The following is a 22,956-nucleotide window of genomic DNA, read 5'->3' on the forward strand; positions in this document are numbered from 1 at the left end:
GTGGGATTTGATTTTCATTGCGGGCTGCCGGGGCTGTCTCAGCTGATTTCGAGAGCTGGGTGCTCTCGGGGCAGGGGGAGAGCGGGAATGAAGTCGATTCCAGAGGAAGCTAGAAGAAGACTGAGGGACCCCGCTGCCACGCTGGGGGAAAGGGAGGCTGGCGCCCCGACCGCCTCCACCCCCACTTCCTTTGAGCTGCCGAGGCAAGGGAGCTTTCTAGGTTGGCTCCACTTGTGTTAAATATTTCCACCGCCGGCATCGATTGCTTCGGTAAAGAACGTTCACAAGTGGAAACTATTCCTCTAAGAAGAAAAGCCCGAGGCTGCCTCTCAGGTTGCTGCTCTGGGACTCCCGAGTCTATCCCCCTTGAAGTTCTTGGAGCAAAGCTGAGCCTCAGCGGACACTTGGGAGGCAAAGCCTGCAAACTTGGGCAAAAGGCTGGGAGGGAGCGGGAACGAAAAATGGCCCCCGGGTTGGGGTTCCTGGGTTCTTGGGATTGTTTAAAACGGGGAAGAGCCGGGAGTCGCTCTCGCAGGGCCTCCGAAGGAGACACACTTCTACCCCGGGGGCCCCGGGTTAGGGTCGCTACCGGACTGCTGGAAGAGGGGGCGCCCCAAGCCTGACCCGCCCAAGGGGCCCCACACGGAGCTCGGAAAGGCTCAGGCTTTCAGATTTGAACCGTGGAGGCGGAGCGGCCGGACTGAAGCTCGCGACGGCCATTGGCTGCGGCGGTGCCGCGACAGCAGCGCGGAGGGAGCGGGAGGGGGCCGGGGAGGAGCCTGCGAGGGGAGTGTCTCCGGCTCCCCGCCCCGAGAGCCCCAGGCCTGAGCGAGCCGCACGGCCGCGCTGACATGGGCCGCCCGCCGGGCCGCGGCGCCGAGCCCACCGAGGGGAGCGCACGGCCGCGCCGACCCCGCGCCCGGAACTCTGCGAACCGAGGTAGGTGACGGGCACCCGCTTCTGGCCGTGACAGCCGCGCGCGCCCTGCGAGGCCTGGGTGGGCTCGAACCCCTTCGCGGGCGTTGGGCATTGAGAGAGCCCGCGTGGGGGCCGCCACGCGTCGGGGACAAGGGCGCGCAGACCGCGGGTCCTCAGCGCTCGCCGGCCTTCGCCGCGCCCAGCCGGGGAGGTGGGGCTGGGCGAGGGCGCCCGTGGGGCGGTTCGGGTGCGGGGACCCGGAGCCACGCACCGTGTCCCAGGAGAGTGGGGCTTGGGGATTTGCAGCATCAGAATGCGCAGCGCAACGTGGCAGGGATCGATTTCCCCTTCCCAGGTTGAGATCGCCGTTCTGGCCGAGGGAGCTTCTCGTGGGGGACCGAGGCGGATTTAAAGTCCACCCCCTTGCCCAGGAATGGGGTGTGTGTCGGTGTGGGGCGGGGCGGAACAACCGGCCGCGCGCAGCCCGCCCGAGGGGGGGTGTGCGTTCCCAGAGTCCCCATGAATCAACCGGATTGTTCGCCTGTAGTGACAGAGGCGTGTACACGCGCTCTCGCGCTGTACACCCACTGCCGCACACGCCACCCGGTGTCACCGGCCTGAGGAGAAAGGGGGGAAGGCGCTGCCTGGAAGGGAATGGCCCAGGGAACAAACACTCCCCCGCCCCGCCCCGCGCGCTCTTTCCTCCCCTTCGCGCCAGGCTCCCGCCCCGCCCCGCCCGCCTCCTGGGGAGACTCGGAGGCCAAGGCCGCCAGAGGCTCAGGCTCCGGTCGACGGGGTGGGGCCCAGCCGAGCTGCCGGCCGCTTCGGAACCGAGGAGACGGGTTTGCGCAGGGCTGCGGGCCGGGTGCTCCCGGGGCGCAGTGTTCACGGTGAGGTCGCGACCGGCGAGCGGCTGGTTAATGATTTAACCACAGGCTCTGGGCGGTCGAGCTCCGATCCGCGTTTCTGGCTCCGCCCCCTCCGAGCGCCCCCAGCCGGAGTTACAAAACCGCCCCCCGACCTAGTGTGTCCCAGGATCTGCCCTGCTCGCTGGGGATCCTGGCCGCCCGCGGGTGAGTGTCCCGGCCTGGAGGGCTCAGCCTGGTTCGGCTTCCTGGGAGAGTACTGAAGTGTGTGTGTGCGTGTGTTAGACACTGTGTGGCGGGGGTTGCTCTCCGCTAACTCAAACCAGGTTCCTAGTGTTTGCCCGAGGAGATACTGCGGCCTGGGCTTTGGAAGTTTTCTTTTTCTCCCTGGGAGAGTGGAGGGGAAATACAACGCTTTCTGTTTTCTCGTCGCCTGGGAACTTCTCCCCTTCCACCGCCCCGCCGCTCACAGTCGGCCCGGCTCCCACCTCCAGGCAAGGCTCGGTTCTTTGCCCGGGTAGCGGTGTATTTGAATGGGGGAAGTCCTTGGGGGGGGGTCCCCTTTGCTGAGAAGTCCTCTGCCCTCCATTGAGGGGTTGGGGTGCTCGAGGGAGACGGGCCTCACCCCTACCCGGATGGGGGATGTAAACCCTGAGGGGCCTGCCGTGGGCCCGCTCAGTACGGCTTCAAGGCACCGAAGCCACCGTCTGGGTTTCTGCGAACTCCGAAGCAGCCCCCGCCCCCTTTCTGAGGCTGGGCTGGAGGAGGGGACCACCAGCGGGATGGACTGAATTTTAAGAGAACAAAGAACGGGGCACAAAGGAAGGGGGAGCTGAGCTGTGGGTTTCTGAAATAGGGGTCTGCTGGAGCAGAGTCTGGACAGCCCCAGAGGCCCCGAGGCCATAGTGGAGAGTCCCCTGATCCCGGGAGGCGCCCTCCCTGCTGGGCGCTGGGGCCTGGCTACGTGTGGGGAGCTGTGTTGTTCCGTTCTCATCCGTTGCTGGTTTGATCTGCCTTGTGACCGACTGATTAGTGCGGTTTATTGCCCCCAAACTTGGACCTTGCTCTTCCGCTCCTTGAGGACAGCTGCTCCTTCCCACAACCGGGAACCTTGGGGGTACCAAGGGGTCTTCAGGGCCCCTGGTGATCCCTGAAGGGGCTGAGGGGTGCCTGTGTGATAAAGCAAGCCTGCCCCCAGGGGTGGGGACTCTGGGTGTCTCGGCCCCTCCAGCATCTCTTGGATTTCATGGGTCGCTGCTCATTATGCACCCGTTGCTTATGTTCAGCCGTGTGGCTCAGGCCTCTGCTCTGAGCGTTTCTTCCATATTCTGCGGCTTCTGCCTTTCTCTTTTTTAACCTCTGTTCTTTCCCCTACCCATCTCTGTCTTAGAACTCCCCCGACAGATGCATGTCTCCATCTCATGTGTGTGCCCAACCTATTTCTGCCCTGTGCCTCTTGGAACTGATATTCGGGCCTCCCAGCTTGGGGATCAGGAAGTCACAATCAAACCAGGGTCTCACGCATAAAGCAGGAGGGTGGTTGGGCAGATGTTGATCTTCGAGGGGAACCTTAGACCCTTCTTTACAAGTCAGGCACTTTTTGTGGTCACCCACACTTGTAATCCCAGGACTCAGGAGGCTGAGGCAGGAGAATTGCAAGTTAGAGGCCAGCCTGGGCTACATAGTGAAATCCTGCCAAAAAAAAAAAAAAGTCAAGAGTTTTCAGGAAGAGCCTTTTAGTTCTGGCCCAGGAGCTCTAGTTCCCTCCACCTTTGGAGTGATTCATTGATTTCTATGACCAGGACAGGCTGTGCTGAGCTCGGCAGGCCAGGTGTTTGGTATTGGTCTCTCCCTTTCTTCCTCTCTTTTCCTTTATCTCCCCCATTTCACACCCATTTAGTCTAGACTGGGGAGCAGGTAGAGGGACCCCAAACCAGAATGTCAGGAGTGCTGTGGGGCAGCAACTCCAGGCTGCCCTGTAGATGTCCGTCCCATAGACTCCGAGGCTCTTGTCCCTTGAAGGAACAAGGGATCTGGGTTGATGCCAGAGATATGGCCTGTGGGTGGAGAGAGAGGTTGGGCAATCTCTGGGAGCTCAGAGGCCTGACCTGAGCTAGGCAAGGGAGGCTTTCTCCGACCTTGGCGACAAGAATCAAAGTCTTGTGCACAGGACACTTCGGGAAGTGGTCCACTGGACTGTCCTTCTGAGGGGCCCTGGGAAGGCTGCACCCGTGCCAGCCCTCTGGGTAGAAACACCAAATTCCAGCTAAACACAACCTTCTCTTGCTTGTAGGGTACTAGGGAGGAAGTTTAAGCCATTAGCTTCTCACATTCCCATTCACTGTGCCCCTGAAGCCCCAGCTTAAAACTCACTTCCTTGAGGCACTTTGGGCTTCCTTCCAGCTGAGGGACACTGGAGTTTCCCTCTGCCACCACCGACTTGGAGTTCAGGCTACGTGCCAGGGTGGCAGTGCTGGCATCCAGAGCAGCCCTCCTTTGCCTGGAACAGGGGAATTGGTGGTCTCTACTCCACCTCCCAAGCTGGAATGTCTTCCTTTTGGGACTCAGGTGAGAGCATTTTGGGGTGTGTTATGAATGCACTCCTGGTGTTCTACCCTCCTTCCTTCTTTCCAGGATTGACAGCATCTGGAAAGCAATAGTGCCAGGGCAAAAACGCCCCCCTGGGCATTGTGATGCTCAACCACAGCCTCTTCAGCCACCACCTTCTACCTGGGCCATCAGGGTAGCAGATGAGGTCACCTGGGGCAGCCGCCAGCTCCCTGCCTGTCTGGGTTCTCCCTGTGTGCAGTAACTGAACCTGGTCTGGAGACCCCAGCTTTAAGCCCCCCAAAATGACAATGAGGCCAGGTTCAGTGTTCTAGCTTTTCTTTCCTGCCCCTCCTTTCTTCCTGTCCTGAAATCTTCCCTCCTCTGGTCCCCACTCACTGTGACCTCTGCCTTTCCTTAGAATGTTGCTCCTAGACCCAAAGATCAGAGAGGCCCCTGAGATGGAGCTTAAGGCTGAATGAAATAGTGGAGGAGGACAAAGCCCTAGGGGGGCCAGAGGGAACCTAGGAGCCAGTGGTACTGAATGTGGACCTCGCAGGAGAATGTGGGTAGGTGCAAAGACGTTTTCCTATGGTTGGTCACGTTGAAGTTTTGTGCATTATTCCCAATGGTAGCACCCCCTCTCCCACATTCCTGAGTTATCCGATATCCTAGAGAATAAAGGGAGTTTCCCCTTTCCCACCTCAAGCTCACTAAAGGAGCTTAGGTCCTCCTGCCTGAGGAGTTTGCCATCCTGTGCCACAAAAGGTGACGAAGGATGGAGGGAAATGAGATCTGGAAAAAAGCCCAGCCTGAGTGGTTGCCCATGCCTATAATCCCAGCTACTAGGGAGCCTGAGGCAGGAGGATTGCAAGTTTGAGGCCAACATGGGCAACTTAGTGAGTTCTCAAAATTAAAAAAAAAAAGAAAAAAAAGGCAGCCGAGCCTAGGGCTGCCTGACCTTATGGCCAAAGGGACTGCAGAGAGAGAGAGGGCAGAATCTATACCTGGGCTTCAGAGGCTTGAAGAACCTTTCTCCCTACAACACATAATCTGGGGGACCCCAGGGTTTGAGAGAGACAGCATGTCACAGCATCGCCCTCAGGGAGCACATCTAACAGTGGTCACCCTGCAAGTCCTTTACACGTGTTGGCTTATTTGATCCTCACAGTGACCGGGAGGCACCAAATGTTATCGATGGCTTTGAAAGTCAAAGAGGAATCCGAGGCATAAGTAACTTGCCCGTTGGTTCATACCAGCTTGTGATCCAGAAAGTGTGGCTCTTGATACCCAAGCTCTAGAATGATCTGGGTGGAAGATCTGCCACCCTGCTGTGGAGGGAGCCAGATCTGCCACTGTGAGGCTCTTTCCAGAGACACCCCCCGCCCCCCACCAGGTGTCCCTGTGCTCCCTACTCCTTGGCAAAGTGAAACCGAACAAGGCCCCACAGATCTGATTTCAAGTGTGCTTGCTTCCTTCTGAGCCAAGGCAGCAGGAGGGAGGAGTCGAGCTGTAGGACACTCCTAGTGAGGGAGAGCTGTCCTCAGGGGATACTCGGCTCCCAGCCACCCTTCCTGCCCTCTGTGATGGTGGTTTGCTCTGGGTGAGACTCCGGGAAACACGCGTTTCCAGGAAGGGCCCTGTAAATAACCAAAGTTGCCGGATGTCCCTGAGTCACTGACTCTTCGACTTCTGGGCTTCTTGGTTGGTTCTCCTTTCCGGTCACTCCCAGGCCTTGGCTCCTTTCCATTCCTTTTCTGAGTTGTTCACATTCTAGGTGGTGGGTGAGGGAAGCTTTCTCCTTCGCCCTCCTTCTCACTTCCTCTAGTTCAAGGCAGATGGTATTGGGGTGAAAATGGAGGCAGATGCAGGGGCAAAGAACGAATGAGCCAATTCCCAGCCCACAAGCCAAGGGCTTCCCCTGGAGGGCCATGCTTCCCAGGATTAAACTGTACTTGCCCTGGAATGGTGGGGAATGGGGTGCCTAGATTAGGGGATTTTAACTAGAAATTGCGTGTACCTCCTGTGGGCATTCATGTAGCCGTATCTGTCATTAAATCTCCAAGGCAGTTCCTAATGATGCTTATGATCCCTCACCTCACCTCCAGTATTCCTTACACCACAGTGGAAAAATCTGAATTCAGAATCTGGCAAGTCTGGATTGTTCTTTCAGCTCCATCCTGACCAACTACGTGACTTGGATGAATGATTTAACTCTCTAAACTTCACTCTCTTATCTGCAGAGTGGAACAGATGATAATATCCTTGGGATTGCTGAGAGATAAGAGAGATAAAGCCTTTCAAATGCTTAGGATGGTGTGTTACAACAGAAAAGCGGTTTAATCAAAATCAAGCATCCAACAATGCTTAGTGTGGGTAGAAGTTCAGTGTCTCTTAGTTCTTTCTCTTACTTCCTCCGTGACTTACAGCTCAGAGGTACTTGGAGGTTGGTGAAGACTATTTCCCTGAGGCCGAGCAGCAGAGCAGCACCTGTGAGCAGCATCTGTGAAACATTCCTGCAGTGGGATCCTTCACACCACAGCCCTGTCTGTCAGGACTCAGTTAGGAGATGGGCATACCCGAGCTCTCCTCACTACAAATCTAATCTAGTTTATTTAATCTCCTACTGGATTCCCTCTTCTGTACTTCCTAGCAACTACAGGCTATGTTACCCAAGTGGTAGTATGTCCCCCTCTATATAGAACTGTAAAATCTTCAAATTCCTCAAGATGATGGAGAATATCTGTATGAATCCAGGGGAGAGCATGATAATTAATGGCAGTAGCTCTAGGATGGTAACTGTCAGCAGGCTTAGGACGGTAGGATCTGGGGGTATAGCTCAAATATATATACTCAAATGTGCAATTTTAAGAGTTTTTAGTAGCCACATTTTTTTTTTTTTTTTTGGTACCGGGGAAGTAGCCACATTTTAAAAACTAAAGAAAGACACGTTTTAAAAATTTAACCCAGCACATCCAAAATACTGTCATTTTCATGTAATCATTTAAAAGGACTGAGATATTTTACATTCTTTTTTATACAATGACTGAGATCTAGAATATCACTGTAAATGCCAGGAACATATATAATATATAATAACAAATATAAATATATAATAACCAAAAGTTTATTAATATACAAAAGAAAACATGTGTGGCATATAAGCATGGTAGGTAGTGAGTAAACCCAGGTGCCTGGTTGGCCTCCGCCCCCGGGTTTATGAAGTAAGCTTTTTCGAGGTGTTTCCTGTGAGTTGTGGCATTCAACATTATATTGACAATTGTAGCAAAAGTAAGTATGTAGGAATAAAAAATGGAGGAGACATCAGTAGTTGGTGATCGTGAGCTTGTTTGTTTATTTGCAAACCCCCAAAGACTCAATCATAAGTTGATTAGTGTGGAAGGCAGTAGAAGTTTAATGGGCTGATAGTTATATATATTAGAAAAAAACCCATCTTTCTCATATGCTTTTTTTTTTTTTGGTACCTGGGGTCGAACTCAGGACCTTGCACTTGTGAGGCAGGCGGCACCACCACTGAGCTAAATCCCCAGCCCTCATATACTCTTTATTACCAGTCAGAAAATACAAGTGTGTAAAAGAGTAAAGGTGCAAAACCTGTTCCTAACAATGAGAGACCCTGAAGGAACCAGCATAAACATGACAAGACTCACTAAATGGGTCTGAAGACTTAATGTTGTGATGAACTCAGTTTTCCCCAAAGGAATTTATTTATTCCTCTTTTAATTCTAATATAATTCAGTCAGGATATCTTTTTGGAGCATAAAATATCTCTAAAGTCTATCTGGAAAACTAAATATATTAGGAAAGCCAAGACAGTTTTAGGGCAAAAAGTTAAGGTTGAGATATTACCCTACCAGATGGTCAAAATATGCATAGCAACTTTCTAGCCTGGTTTAGAAATAAACAGAGACCAATAAACAGAAGAGCAAGTCTTGAAATAGGCCCATGGCTGGATGGTATCAAAGAATTTCCTGTATGTTAAAGGAAGCAGCATTTGTTGCTTTGTTTACATTTTAAAACAAAATTGATTTCATAAGAGATCAGTAGCTAAAATTACTTCAATATTACATGGTAATTTTTATGTTCCATTTTAAGTGAGTCACAGTTTTATAAATCACAGACATCTCTAATTTGGGGTATTTTCTGCTGAGGTATTTGCGTGTGTGTGTGTGTGTGTGTGTGTGTGTGTGTGTATGTGTGTTAAAGAGTGGTTTTAAATTAGTACATGACCTTGTAGACTTGGGAAACAACAGGGCTAGGAAAAATCATTAAAGCCAGAAAAACCATAAGGCAGATTTAGCCACATAAAAAGTAAGCACTCCATGGAAAAGAAGACAACAAAATCACCATAATGTAAACAGACATATGATAAATTTGAAAACATATTTGCAAAATGTGACAGTCAAAAATTTTAGTCGGTTATATAAAGAAGTGATACAAATCCATAGGAAAAGATGAGGTGTCCATCTTATAATAAATAAAAAGCTTGACCAAATAATTCGCAAGAGAAAGAACAGATGACAAAAATCACATTGTAGAAAAATGTTCACCCTCATTAATAATGAAACAAATGCAAATTACAAGTTTGGCGGAAAGGCTTATGTTTTTGTTATGTTCAGTTCAATGAAGGAACGTAACCATGTTGACACCATCTTTGGGCTGGAATTTGGCAAAGCCTTTTGAAGAATAAGATAACAATAAGAAACAGTGATTTACTCAGGAATCCTCAGGAAATAGTAAGGGGGCGGGGATAGTTAGCTGAAAGGATAGTTATAGAGTTTTAACCAAGAACTGAAACAATTTAGCATTTATCAGAGACTCACTGGATGTAAAGTTTATAGAGTATTCGGACTTAATTTGAAACAATGTTGCATAATTTATTAACATGTGAATACTTTCACTCAAATATGAACAATAGCTGGCTTTATCCATCTACAATGGAAAGTACTGCTTTCATAATAAGGACAGAACTGTCTAAAGTGAACATTACACGTAATTTTTATTGCTACATTTTAAGTTTATTTTTGAAACAGGGTCTCACTATGTAGCCCAGGCTGGCCTGGAACTCAGCCTCCTAAACGCTGGGATTATAGTCATATACCACCACATTTATCTTAACAGGCTTTTTAAAAAGTAAAAAGAAACTGGTGGAATGAACATTTTACTTAAATTGATAGATTCAAAATCTAATATTAACATGTAATCAATGTAAAATACTGAGACAATTTACAGTGGCAACATACTGCTCTTTGAAGTTTGGTGTATATTGTATATTAGCACCTCACAGTTTGACCCAGCCACATTTCAACAGTTCAGGAGCCACATGAAGCTGTGGCCACCCATTTGGACAGTGTAGGTGTGAAGCATATAATCTCCCACAGAGGAGCCATCGAATGTTGTGGAGAAATTCCTGCCTGGACTATTGCTTTCTTCCTTGAGCAGTTCACCTAGGAGTCTGCTCTGACTAATTTGCCCCCTGCTACCCCCTAAACATGTGACATCTGGGGCCCCATTCACTTTCTCTTCCAGGAAAGGGCCACCAAAGCAGAGGCTGTTTGTCTCTAGGAAACCTGAGTGTGCCCTAGTGTGTCTGGGCTGGGGGTGGCCTGGATTGATTGGCCGGCAGGGCAGGTGGTAAACACCAGTTTGGAGGTTGTCAGAGCCAAGGTAGATGGCTTCCTTCGTGGGAGCTGCGACTACCAAAGACCACAGAATGAAGATAGAGCAGGGCAGACAGGAGAAACCTTCACAGCAGGCCCCTGTGACAAGCCCATCCCTGAGTACACTGGGAAAGTGAGTCCTGGCTTCTGCTGATCAGCTCGGCTATACTCACTACCTACCTTTCTCCTCCCTGGGAGTCAGAATATCTGGAGGGTCCCATCTGAGGAGGCTTTAAATGTAGCCATCCCTGAGGCACACCTCTACTGGAGGAAGTCATAAAGCGAGTCTTGCTTTCTAGGATCTTTGATAAACAGTGTCTCTGAGCCCTCCAACCCCCTCCTTCCATGCACACATTCTCCGCCGTGGACACCTGCATGGGCCACAGAGCTTTACTTCCTGCAGAAAACCATGCGCTCCAAGGCCTGCCAGAAGCGGGCTCATAGCACCATTCAGCAGCTGCGAGAGGGCCAGGTGTGGTGGTGCACTCCTGTAATCCCAGCACTTAGAAGGCTGAAGCCGGAAAACTGCCGTGAGTTCGAGGCCAGCCTGGGGTACATGGTGAGTTCAAGGACAACCTGGACCACACAGGGAGACTCTTTCAAACCAAATCATCACTTAGAGTGTTAGAGGGAGCTAGGGTCCCCATCCGAGCCTCCATTTCGCTGTCTGCAAAATGGAGATGATTGTGTCCCTTCTTATGTGATTGTGAGGTGCATCTCTGATGTCTCCAGCACAGCACCTGGCACTCAGGAAAGCGTGTGGGCAGTCACCAGGGCGCGGGGTGCTGCTTGCCCTTGAGTGACCTCCACCCCTTCTTGTGTTCTCTGCTAGCTTTCAGTGACCAGTGGCTGAGCTGGGGTCGTGGGCGTGGCAGAAGCCCAGCCTTCACCTGCCCAGGATATCTCTGACCTGACCGGGATCCCACTGTCGTGTGGGAGGCTGGCCTCCAGCTCGGAGCTTGAGTGTCACTGGACAGACGCCAGTCTCCGGTGGGGTGGGAGTGTTCATTAGCACTCATCCCCTGCTTGGCTGAGGAGCCTCAAGAACCAGGAAGCAGCTGTTGGGGAGCGAGTTCTCTTTTGTAGGGGAGAAGGTCTTAGTCACCTTGTTTTTCCTCTCAGACCTCCAAGAATATAACAAGGCTCTAGTACACATATCCATCATGGGGGTGAGGAGGAGAAAGAGGGCAGATGTCGGTGAGAGACTTTGGATGAGAGAGAGGGAGACTATGAATATGCATGAGTGGGCATGGGGACTTCTTCTCAGCCTCGCTCACTCCTTATTCTGGGTTGTAACAGCTGAGCCCTGAGAACTAGAAAGTTTTAAGCTGGTTTTGAAAATAAAGTCTTTTCCTTAAGCCTTTGATGCCTTGGGATTCTTATTATTGTTATTAAAATTGCCTTACCACATTAAAGGGAACTTTTTTTCAAAAACCCAATTTTTCTCTCGAGCCTAACATGACTCTAATTTCTCTGTGTGTGTTCTAGTCTTGATTCGTGAATGTGCAGTAGTAGCGTTGTAACTGCTCCGTGTGAGTGTGTGTCTGTGTGTGTGTGTGTGTGTGTGTGCTGCCTTTTTTCCTCCTTCCACTGAAAGCCGTGTGGTGAACAGTTCCCATGGTACAGCAGGGTCCCTGCTTTTGTGGCTGGATGACAATCTATCAAGTTCATGACCCCTTGCTTTCTTACCCACCCCTTACTGCTGAACACCAGGTTCTTTCCCATCTCGTGCTGCTATGAATAAGGCTTCAGTGAATAGCTGTGTATGGGACTTTTTTCTCCTTTAACACAGTTCCATGGGGTAAATTTTCAGATGAGGAAGTTGCTAAACATACTTATCTGAGGAAACCTTGTCATAGTTATGGGTGCCCCAAGGCTACCCTCTCTCGGGAATCATGAAGACTCTGCAGCTCTGGGATTAGTACATTGTGACTTTCTCCCTGCCTTGTAGGACGACGGTCCTTCTCCCATTTCCTGGCTCTTATTTTGAGCAGGAAGTTGACAGATGCAAGAAGGTCTGGCCTGGCACCTGACAGTGAGCCGATGCAGTGTTATGTGGGGGAAGAGCCTCAGACCGGGGGCGGGGGGGGGGTGAGACTTGGGAGCCAGTGCCACTGGGGTCCCTCACAACCTGACCTTCAGCAAGTCACCTTTCCTTGCCCCCCAGCTTCATGGAGGCCACTGGGCTGGATAATATCTGTGACACAGTGCGAGCTGCATTTTGGTATCCTCCGGGTACACAAATCAACTGGGGGGCTGGGGTTTTAACTCAGTGGTTTCACCGCCTGCTGTGCAAGTGCAAGGTCCCGAGTTCGATCCCTGGTACCAAAAAAAAAATCCTATGTAGTAGACATTAATCTTTCAATGTGGTCTCTTAACTATACAAATTTATAATGGCTTATCAAAGACCTCAGATTGAAATCAACTGGGGCTAGACTTGGTGGGACATGCCTGTAATCCTAGCACTCCAGAGGCTGAGGCTGGAGCATCACTGTGAGCTCAAGGCCAGCCTGGATGACATAGTGAGTTCAAGGCTAGCCTGAACTACATTAACAGACTCTCAAAATAAGAAAACAAAAAATACAAACAAACAAGCGAAGCTACTTAGGAAGCTGAGATAACAAGATTGCAAGTTTGAGGCCAGCCTGGGCAACTTAGCAAGACTTTCTAAAAAGTGGGGGTGGGGGATCCTGAATACTGTCAGTGTAGTTCAGTGGTTCAGTGCTTGCCTAGCATAGACAAGACCCTGGGTTTAAACCCTAGCATCTCCCCTAAATCCACTGGTTGTGGTATCCGTAGGGACTTGTTCCAGGGCTGCCCTATTCCCAGGATACCAACATCCATTGCTGCTCAAATCCCTTACCTAAAACAATGTGAAATTTGCATATAACCTGTACATATCCTCCTGTATACTTTAAATCACATCAGATTACTCATAATACCCAGTACACTGTAAATGCTAGGTAAATAGATGTTGCATTGTATTGTTTAAGCAGTAATAACAGGGATGAAAACTCTGTTCATGTTCAGTACAAATGCAGGGGTTTTTTTCCAAGTATTCTTGATCTGAGGTTAGTTAGGTTCACGGATATGAAAATCTACAGATACAGCGGGCTAACCGTATGTTGATTTTTTTAAAAAATCAAACAGGAAAACTAAAACCTACTAATACGTAGATTGACACATGTATTTGATCTATGAAAACTGCACTTTCATACATACGCATCATGCACGTAAATTACGTGTTAGGATGTGGTGTGTGTGTTTGTGTGGTAATGGGACACAAGGTCTCCCACTGATTCATATCCCTAGCTCCCTACCTTGTATTGATTCATTTTTGAGATAGAGTCTCACTAAGTTGCTAAGTTCCCCAGGCTGCCTCAGACTCCCAAGAATGCTGAGATGACAGGCTTGTATCACCGTGCTCAGCTACGTTAGGTATTTTTTACATGATGCTCTCACACTTCTGGTAGTGCATTGCTATTTTAGTGAATGAAGCCCTGGAGTGGGAATTAAGCCCTAGCTCCAATTCATGACCTTAATTTCATTTTTCCATCCAGCTCGGAAAAGATCCCACCATGCCCAGGTATTTTAAGGAGATATTTGACACAGATACGTAAATGGTAACAGAGTCATAATGGTGAAATTTCATGTTCCCATCCTGAGCTTTTGGTGGGGGGTAATAGTGGCTGTTAGGCTCAGAATATTTGAAGACTGGGCATCTTGACCCTTTTGCAAACACCTTTCCTAATTAGGAGAGCTTTATGGCAGTACGCATGAAGGAGCTAAAAGATCCAGAGTAGTATTGAAGTCAGCTAAAATCTCAACAGTCCCCAGGGAAATTCCTCCCAGAATATGTGACAACATGTATCAAAGCACCTAGAGGGGCCGGGGATTTAGCTCAGTGGTTCCGCCACCTGCCTCGAAAGCGCAAGGTCCCGAGGTCGATCCCTGGTACCAAAAAAAATTTTTTTAATTTTTAAAAAGGTAAAACAAAGGACCTAGACTTCTCTCCCCTATAACTCAGCTGCCCTCTGCCCTGTGTACAGTTTAGTCTTCAGGTCTTCAACCTTCACAGGCCTTCTTATCTTTACAGGTAAAGGCTGGCGAGTGTTCCATAAAGTGCCTTACCTACCTTTGGTGACAAAAGCCACAGCTTCCAGCCTGTAAAGGAAAGGTGTGGCCCACGTTAAGCTGAGACTCTTTTTTTTTTTTAAATTTGTTTGCATTTTATTATTTTTTTTTAGTACATGTTTAGGGTACATATTGTTTACATTCATCATAGGGAGGGAGAACCTTAAGCTGAGACTCTTACACATGGTTGCCTTCAGTGTGACAGACGGCTGTATAGAAGAATGCCTTCTGATGGGGCTGTCAAGTTCTGCCCGGGGCTGGTTGGATATTGGCTCATCCCCAGGAGGAAGGCCCGTGGCCCTCGCTTGAGACTCACTCTTGGAAAATGGTGCCTGGGGCTGAGAGCAGGGCAGTGGGCTACAACCCACTGGATGCTGTCCTTTTTCTTCTCAGCCACCTTGGTGGTGCCTGTATTTCAAACCATGCCCTGTGTCCCACTCTGTCCTCCTCTGTAGCCATACCATGTTCTGGCCTTCCTCCTTGCCCTAAACTCCAGCACCGACTCCTGTCCGGAATCCTGCTTCTCCTCCCCTCTGGCTCCAGTGGCAGGAGCCACCGAGAGTTTCCAAATCCGTAGGCTGGTTCACCCTCTTGCTTACAAGTGGCTGTTGGTTTGTGTACCCAGAGTGACCTCCATGCTCCTCACCTGGTCAGGCAGGAAGGGCCCTGTGTGACCTGACTGCTGGCCTCATGGGTTTCCATTCTAGTCCTCAACTGCCTCGAACTTGGTCCTACCTTGGGGCCTTGACGTGTGCTGTTCCCTCTGACTGGGCTGTACCTGGGGCGACTGGCTCCTCCTCGCTCAGCTCTGGTGCTTAGTCCTCAGAGAGCCCCCCCCAGTGTGCTTCCTCCCATTCTTCCTGATGTTACTTCATTTCCCTCAATACACTAAGCGCAATGAGACACTTTTATTTACAGATTTGCACCCATCACCCGCACCCACCTGTACCTGGGAAGATACTCTACCTTCACTCCTCTATCTCCAGGGCCTGAAAGACTACAGCAGTCCCTCAGTGTCCACGGTGAACTGCTTCCAGGACCCCCTCAGATACCAAAACCCACAGGTGCTCAAGGTCCTTATATAAAATGGCACAGTATTTGCATAGAACCTGTGCACCTCCTCCTATGTTCTTTAAATCCTCTCTGGGTGGTTTGTAATACCTAATACCCTATGGATGGTGTATAGGTTTTGGTTATACTGTATTATTTAGGAAGTAATAACAAGAAAAAAAGTCTGACATGTTCAGCACAAATACTATATTTTTCCCAAAGATTTTCAATCAGCAGTTGGTTGGATGTTCAGATGTAGAACCAGGGATACGGAGGGCTGAATGTGCATAAATGTTGGAGGAAGAGCAGAGTCTCAATAAGGCAGTGATCGAATGAATGGGTAATGACGAGTAAACAAAGCCTCTTGCAACCCATCAGAGCCATGACTGAAGTCATGTCCCAGAGCCCTCTCTGTCCAGCTGCATTGCCTGGAGCTGGTATCAGTAGACGGTTAGGATCCAGGATGGGCCCATGGCAGGGAACAGTGGCAGTGGGTGTTGAAGCACATGTGTACTGGGTTGAGCTCTAGGTTAGCTGCAGAGTGGAAGGGAGGCCTGCCTGACTGTCCAAGAGAGCTCACGTCTGTGTCTTGCTTCGGGCCGCACTGCCAGGAGCAGGCCAATGCTGGGCATTTGGAGTGCGATGCTTTGGTCCAACCTGTCCTCTTGTCTATTGAGGGACTGCTAGGCTGGGTAATGGGGGCTGGAGTACCACTGGCTGTGCCTCATTCCAGGGAGGGTGGTGACAGGGCCAGGCAGAGCGTGTCCTTTGTATTCCCAGGAGTGGAGCTGAGGATGTGGTTGGTGTAGACCTGCACAGGAGGGGCTAGTTATTCCCCACCTTAGGGGAAGGTAAAGGCTCAGTGGCTATGAGGTGAAAGGTGGAGGAATCTGACCCTTCAGAAGCTCAGAAGAGCTGAGGAGAGCTTTGAGCAATAGATTTGCTTTCCCTTTCTGTGCACCAAAGCAGGATGTGCCTCCAGGGTGGGTTGGGGATATCCCACTAGGGAAACCATGGGGAGTGGCTGGGCTGTGCAAGGCCACTTCCCCAGAGCTGAGTCAGCACTTAGCAACACTCCCTCCAAAGCCACAGTGCCTAGGGCCTGGTCTCCTCTGATGGGCACTAGAGGACCCCAAACTCCCATCCCAGGATGGCCCAGGCCTCTGGCTGGAGCTACAGTTCCTATCACCTCCTTACTCCTAACCACCTGTTGGTCTCCTCACCCCCAAATCTTTCTCTTTTAGGAGCTTAGGGTGACTCAGTGTCACATGGGCCCATGACACCAAAGACTCAGAACAACCCATTGAGTGAGTTCTTGCTGGCCTCAGCCTACCGCTTGGCCTGTCTCATTTGCTCAAGCTCGGGGACCTCAAAGACCCAGGATCGCCCCCACCCTGGACTGCTGGGTGCCACAGCACCTTATCACTGGGATAGTGGGACAAGTAGAGTGGGGCCAGTTGACACCCCAGCTCTCTTGGGCCCCTCCTCTGCTGGATATTGAAGATGTTCTGTCAGAAGCCACAAAACCCCATGCCACGCCCTGGGTGTGAGGCCTAGGAAGCAGATGGCATTGAGAGACTTGCCACTTTCTGGGGTGCAGAGCCAAGCAGGATCCTGGGGGATCCCAGGCTGACCTAGGAAGGGTGCATATGTATGGCAGTGCCATGCATCAGTTCTCACTAAGTGTCCCCACTGCCTCCTCCTTTATAGCCCTTCCTGCCAAGCCGTGCTGGGAAAGGGGTAGATAATGGGATGGTGGGGAATCCCCTGCCTGTAGCTATGATGGCCTTGGTTCCCCTGGGTGGCCACAGGGATCCACAGCATGCATCTCAGTGTGTCCTGGGCAGCTGTGGTTTCCCCTCTGCTCTCTGCTGAGTGCTTCAGTTGGGAAACCACAACTTGCTGAGCTTCCTGACCTAGGGATTCCTGTTATATCGAAACTCTGGATATCTGGTCCCCAGGCTCTCACCCAGTTCTGACCCTTGATGACCCCTCCCCCTTTTTGTTGTTGAGTAGTACATGCCTTATTTTCATGTGTGTTCTCACCCTAGGGCAGTGGATTTCAGACTGGGCCAGTTTTGCCTCCCAGGGGGCACATCGGGCTGTCTCAAGACCATTTGGGTTGTCAAAACTGGGGTGGAGCTGGATGTGGTGGCAATGGCCTATAATCCCAGTACTATGGGAGGCTGAGGCAGAAGGATCACAAATTTCACCCTAGCCAGAGCAATTTAGTGACTCAGTGAGATCCTTTCTCAAACATTTAAAAAAGGGGTGGGGATGTAGCTCAGTGGCCCTGAGTTCCATCCCCTGTGATGATGATGATGATGACAACGACGATGACAGAACAACAGGGATGGATGCAGCGGGTAATGGCCAGAGATGCTGTGCTCATTACTATGCACAGGGCGCCCCCACCCCGGTTACTTGGCACAAAGCATCGACTGTGTCAGGACCTGGTCTGGGGCTGCACAAGACTTGTGGCAGCAGCCAGGCTCTCCCCTCCCTTCTCTGCGTGCCCCCAACAGTTGGTGGCCACCAGCAGTGGTGGGGTGAGCAGAAGGAGCATCAGAGTGGGCACCAGCCGAGCTCAGCCCAGCGCCACCGGGGGTGTGAACCCGCCGAGTGGCCTTACTTCAGGGAGCCTGATCTCTCATCCGGGGGATGACAGTGCCACCCTGCTTATCCCTTCCGGCAATGTGAGACCCCAGTGCCCTGGGAGCTGGGCTGCTGCCTCGCTGCCTGCCCTGGTGGCAGAGACCAGGAGTTTCCTGGGATCTCATGGAAACTGGCTTTAATTTTCTTCTGTGCCCAATGTGACTGGCACAGACCCAAGGAGCATTTAGCCAAAGAGAAGTTTCCTCCTGGTTTTGGCCCGGGAGCCCATGGCTGGCCCGGAGGGTCACTAAGGCATTCTAGGTCAGCAAACTTGACCTGACCATGGGCTGAGTCCTCCCTGTCATTTGTTTCTGTAAATAAAGGTGGACTTTGTTTTGTTTTGTTTTTACATTTACTAGTTTGTTTAAAGGCCACACCTGGAAGCAGCCAAGTGGAAGGTTTCAGGCCTGGCACACACCCACCCTCCAGCCAGCCCTGGTATTTTCTGTAAATAAAGTTCTATTGGGACACAACTAGGTCCATTTGTTTGCATATTGTCTTTGGCTGTTTTCTTCTAAGAAGACAGAGTTAAGTAGTTAAGTGACAAAGACTGTATCAGCCACGAAGATGAAAATATGTGCCCCTTGGCCCTTTGCAAAAGGGTTTGCTGGGACTGCTCAGGCCGTCCAGTGTCTGTTTAGAGGAGGGTGTGGCAGGAGGATGGGGGCCAGGGGAAGTCAACTTGCCTGGGGTCTGGTGGGGAGGTAGGAGTGCTAGCCCATCCTACAGGGTTTCCTGGGGCAGTCCTCTCTGGCTGTGGGCCGGCCAGCTCACTTGGGGTAGGCCCACCCCTGCGCCTGGCCCCACTGCCTGTCCCTGAGAACTTGGTGTCCTCTAGAGCTAGAGGACAAGCAGTGTGACTGCCCGGACATGTGAGGGGAACTTGAAGAGGTCGGGGTTGACTCAGCGCCATCTGCTTGGCATAAAATGAAGAGCAAGGGAGGAGGGGCCAGAGGGCACAGAAATCCTGTGCTGTGTGCTGAGATGAAGGTAGAAGGGGAGAAAATGGGGGGCCCGGGAAAGGCAGGGGGGAGATGTTGGCGTGAACTGCGCTGCGCACTGCTAGACAGAGTTGAGCCGATGCGGAGGAGGGTGAGGAAGCAGCGCATTCACTGTGCCCTGACTGAACTTCGCTGTGGGCAGAGTGGCCCTGGAATGAAGGTGCCTGGGACCTGTGCTGTCTGCAGGACTGGGAGGGAGGCAGCCCCTGAGACCCCAGTCTACTCCTCACCCACCAGCTGATCAAATTCCTCCCCCTCTCTCTCCCCACTTTGCCCAGCTCACCTGAGTTTAAGTTTGGAAGCTGGGCGTGGTGGCACAAGCTTGTAATCCCAGCGCTCTGGGAGGCTCAAGCTGTAGCCTCAGAAGATTGACCCAACCTAAACAATTTAGTGACTTAGTCACTACATTAGGCACTCTGGGGAGAGAGGTTTAGCCCCACACTGAACTTCAATTTAGCCCTTGCCGGGAGCCGCCCGGGTGGGATCTCAGTGCTCTCCTGGGCTCTCCCCCTGCTGTTCTTTGGATTTCAGGCTCATCACCGGAGTCCTGCAGGTCCCAGGGGGCTGTCATTTAGGGGCTAGTCCCTGCCTCTCTCCACCACTAATGATTAAGGAAATGAGAGGGGGTTTCTCAATCTAGATTCTCCCTAAGAGACCAGAGGCAGAACCTCAGCGGAGTTTAGAGGCCCATGGTGGCGTTAACGTGGGCGCAGGCCAGATGCTCGTTTGTGGGACACCCAGCGGGAGCTTCAAGGCTGGGGAGCTGCTTTCTGATTCAGGAAAGCTGGGCCACCCACGTTCACGTTCCTGTCAGTGCTGGGCAGCGCAGCGTTGCCTCCCCTCGGCCCGGCCTGTCATTCTTGGCTCACTGAAGGCTGCCACTCAGGCTGAGGCTGAGACGTCCCCAACTCCACAGGGTCAGACGGCAGGGAGAACTTCAGCAAGTCTCCAGGCTGGCTGCCTTGGATGCCTCCAGTACCTTCTTGTCCTTCATCCTCGTCCTTCAGGATGGTCTCCTTTGCTCTGGCCGCATCCCGGTTGGGGGAGGGACTGGGGGAGGCATTGTTCTTTAGGAGAAAGGCTGTTTCTCTCTCAGGTTTCAGGCAAAGTGTGCCTCTTGCTCCTGAACTCTTAACTAGATATGTAAAGCCACTCCTCCACCCTCGGAGCCTACGGATGAAGAAAGAGGCAGTGTTATAAAGTTGATCGCTGGCTTCTTTCTCGTTTTTTCATTTTGGTTGGAGGGCTGGGGTTTCAGTGACAGCCCCTTGGCAGGTGGGCTTTGGTGCTGAGTGGCCAGCCTGTTAACCCTGTCCCTCCTGCTCTCTGCTTGCAGCCCTGTGATCTCCCTGCTGTCACCTTCTCCACCCACTGGACTGGGACTTCAGATCTGACCCCAGACCTACCTGCCGCCTTGGGAGGGTCTACCTCCCCTCCGAGCCAGCAAGATGCCGATTCTCAAGCAGCTGGTGTCCAGCTCAGTGCACTCCAAGCGCCGTTCCCGAGTGGACCTCACAGCTGAGATGATCAGTGCTCCGCTGGGTGACTTCCGCCACACCATGCACGTGGGCCGGGCTGGGGACGCCTTTGGGGACACCTCCTTCCTCAACAGCAAGGCAGGTGAGCCTGACGGCGAGTCCCTGGATGAACAGGTCTCCTCCTCATCTTCCAAACGCAGCCTTCTGTCCCGGAAGTTCCGGGGTAGCAAGCGGTCACAGTCAGTGACCCGGGGGGACCGGGAGCAGAGAGATATGCTGGGTTCCCTTCGGGACTCAGCACTCTTCGTCAAGAACGCCATGTCCCTGCCGCAGCTCAATGAGAAAGAGGCCGCAGAGAAGGGCTCCAGCAAGCTGCCCAAGAGCCTGTCATCCAGCCCTGTGAAGAAGGCGGATGCTGGGGATGGCAGTGCAGAGGAGGTGGGTGCTGCGGAGCTGGGGCCCCGCCGGAATGGGGCCACAGGCCCCCACTCCCTGGACCCCCTCCTCGATGAGCAGGCCTTCGGGGACCTGACAGATCTGCCCGTTGTGCCCAAGGCCAGCTATGGTCTGAAGCATGCGGAATCCATCATGTCCTTCCACATTGATCTGGGGCCCTCCATGCTGGGCGATGTCCTCAGCATCATGGACAAGGAGGAGTGGGATCCTGAGGAGGATGGTGGCAGTTACCGTGTGGATGAGGACCCCGGTGGGGTCACCCAGGCTCCCCCTTCAGCTGAGGCAGCCCCGCCCCTGGCAAGGCCCTCCCACGCTCTGGAGGACGAGGGGTGGGCGGCAGCGGCCCCCAGCCCCAGCTCGGCCCGCAGTGTGGGCAGCCACACCACGAGGGACAGTAGTTCCCTCTCCAGCTGCACCTCAGGTGTCCTGGAGGAGCGCAGCCCAGCCTTCCGGGGACCGGACAGGGCACAGGCCGCTGTCCCGAGGCAGCCCGACAAGGAGTTCTCCTTCATGGACGAGGAGGAGGAGGAGGAAGACGAGATCCGCGTGTGAGGTGGTCAGAAAGTAGCTGGAGCTCCGAGCTGCGGTCTTCTCCCTGCTCCCACCCCACTGTGACCTTCGACCTTACTACACAAGAGGCAGCCTAGGACCTCTTGGGTGAGGGGCTCAGAGGACTCGGGGAGCCGGCCTAGGTGCACACGCCTGCTCCCCACAGCAGCATGGGGCCAGGCTGTGTTCTCCAAGCAGGAATCCATTTTCCTCCTGGCCTCCTCTTTCTCTACCCTAGCCCCAAATGGCTGCCAGATGTTATCCTGAGTTCCTGTTGGGCACCCATGGCAGGTCAGCCGGAGACAGCTTACTCCATGGCTAGGACACTTGGCTCTCTGTCCCCTTCCTCTCCTGGTGTCCCTGCTGTGACCACTAGGGCCCCAAGCAGGTGTGCGTAGCAGGAGGAAGGGGGTGATCTCTCATCCCATCCCCTCCAGCTCCTTCCCTGGGAGATAGACGGGCAGGGGACCAGCTGTGAACCAGATAGCACACATAGCCCCTGGCAGGGGTGAGACAGGATGGTAATGGATGGGTTCCCAAGGAGGGACCCTTCCCAGAGGACACTAGGAACAGGGCCGGGGCCCCGCCCTATGGGTGTGTTTGTTCTTTATTATTATGTTGAAGTCCTTATAGAGCAATATTTGGAACAGTGTTAATAAATAGAATGGAATCCTTTTAGAAAACCTTTATACCAAGTCCCCTCCTCTTGGAAGTTACAGTGACTGTTAGCATACTCAAGTCTGGGCACCTCCTGCATCAAAGAAACCAGCCCAACCTGAACTGTGGTGGTGGGGGGGTGTTCTCGAGTGCCCCCTATAGCTTTTAACAGCTGCAGGAGGCCAGTGTGGATTTCTGGAAAATGATTATTAAAAAATAATATATCACGGGTGGAGGCTGTGTTTTGACTCCTTCGCCCTGTGTGGGACACTTCCCCTCCCTTTCCCAGACCCTTCCCCCACTGGGGAGGCCCAGGGGCCCAGGCGAGGGTTGCCAGATTTAGCAAAAAAAAAATACACAAAACAAAAACCAGAAAGCTGAATTAAATTTGAATTTCGGGTAAACACAAGATAATTTTTTTTAGTATTAGTATACCCTATGTAATATTTGGAACATTCTTATGCTAAAGAGTTGTTTTTCTGAAATTCAAGTTTTGCTCCTTCTCCTGTAACTATCCAGGGGATTGAGTAGAAGCTGGGGTGTGAGCCCCAGGGGTGACGCGGATTATCTTTCTGTCCTGGGAATAGGCTGACCGGCCTCTGCCTCTGCTTGGTCAGAGGGAGGAGGGGGAGAGAGAACTAACTACAGTACAAGGGGTCCCGGCCAGGAGTGGTGAGCCTGGCGGGACCCTGACTCTGAGACACTAACCTGGCTCCTGACTTGCGCTGCCGTTTCTGGAAGCTTAGCTCCCTCACTGGCAGAATCACAGGGCTGTGCTGCCCCATGAGTGGCCCTTGGCACCTGCCCAGGTCAGTTCCAGGCTCTAAACTGTATTTTTTCATGATATTGTTAAAGCAGCAAGGAAACATTAAAAAGCCCTCTAGCACATCTGGTGTCTGTCTCTGCTTTGGGGGAACTTCAGGGCAGGAGGGTGGTCAGAAAGCGGTTCCTGGGGCAGCCTGTG

The 22,956-nt window shown here is 52.1% G+C and overlaps 1 protein-coding gene across 4 annotated transcripts; it reads left to right on the forward strand.

The window, feature by feature from the left end:
- Positions 1–811: 811 nt before the first annotated feature.
- Cdc42ep4 (CDC42 effector protein 4) lies at positions 812–22,878 on the forward strand. 4 transcript variants are annotated; one of them, XM_004860576.4, is made up of 2 exons: positions 812–939; positions 20,189–22,878. In XM_004860576.4, the coding sequence occupies exon 2, from the start codon at positions 20,301–20,303 to the stop codon at positions 21,336–21,338; it is 1,038 nt and encodes a 345-aa protein (XP_004860633.2). In that variant the 5' UTR covers positions 812–939; positions 20,189–20,300; the 3' UTR covers positions 21,339–22,878. The 4 variants fall into 4 exon arrangements, with proteins under 4 accessions (XP_004860633.2, XP_004860632.2, XP_004860631.2 ...); XM_004860575.4 differs by lacking the exon at positions 812–939 and adding an exon at positions 1,671–1,808; XM_004860574.4 differs by lacking the exon at positions 812–939 and adding an exon at positions 1,698–1,991.
- The last annotated feature ends 78 nt before the right edge of the window (positions 22,879–22,956 follow it).

This window comes from Heterocephalus glaber, unplaced genomic scaffold, assembly GCF_053883595.1.
Source record: "Heterocephalus glaber isolate CG9 unplaced genomic scaffold, H.glaber_assembly_v1.0 deba00000937, whole genome shotgun sequence".
Lineage (NCBI taxonomy): Eukaryota > Metazoa > Chordata > Mammalia > Rodentia > Bathyergidae > Heterocephalus > Heterocephalus glaber.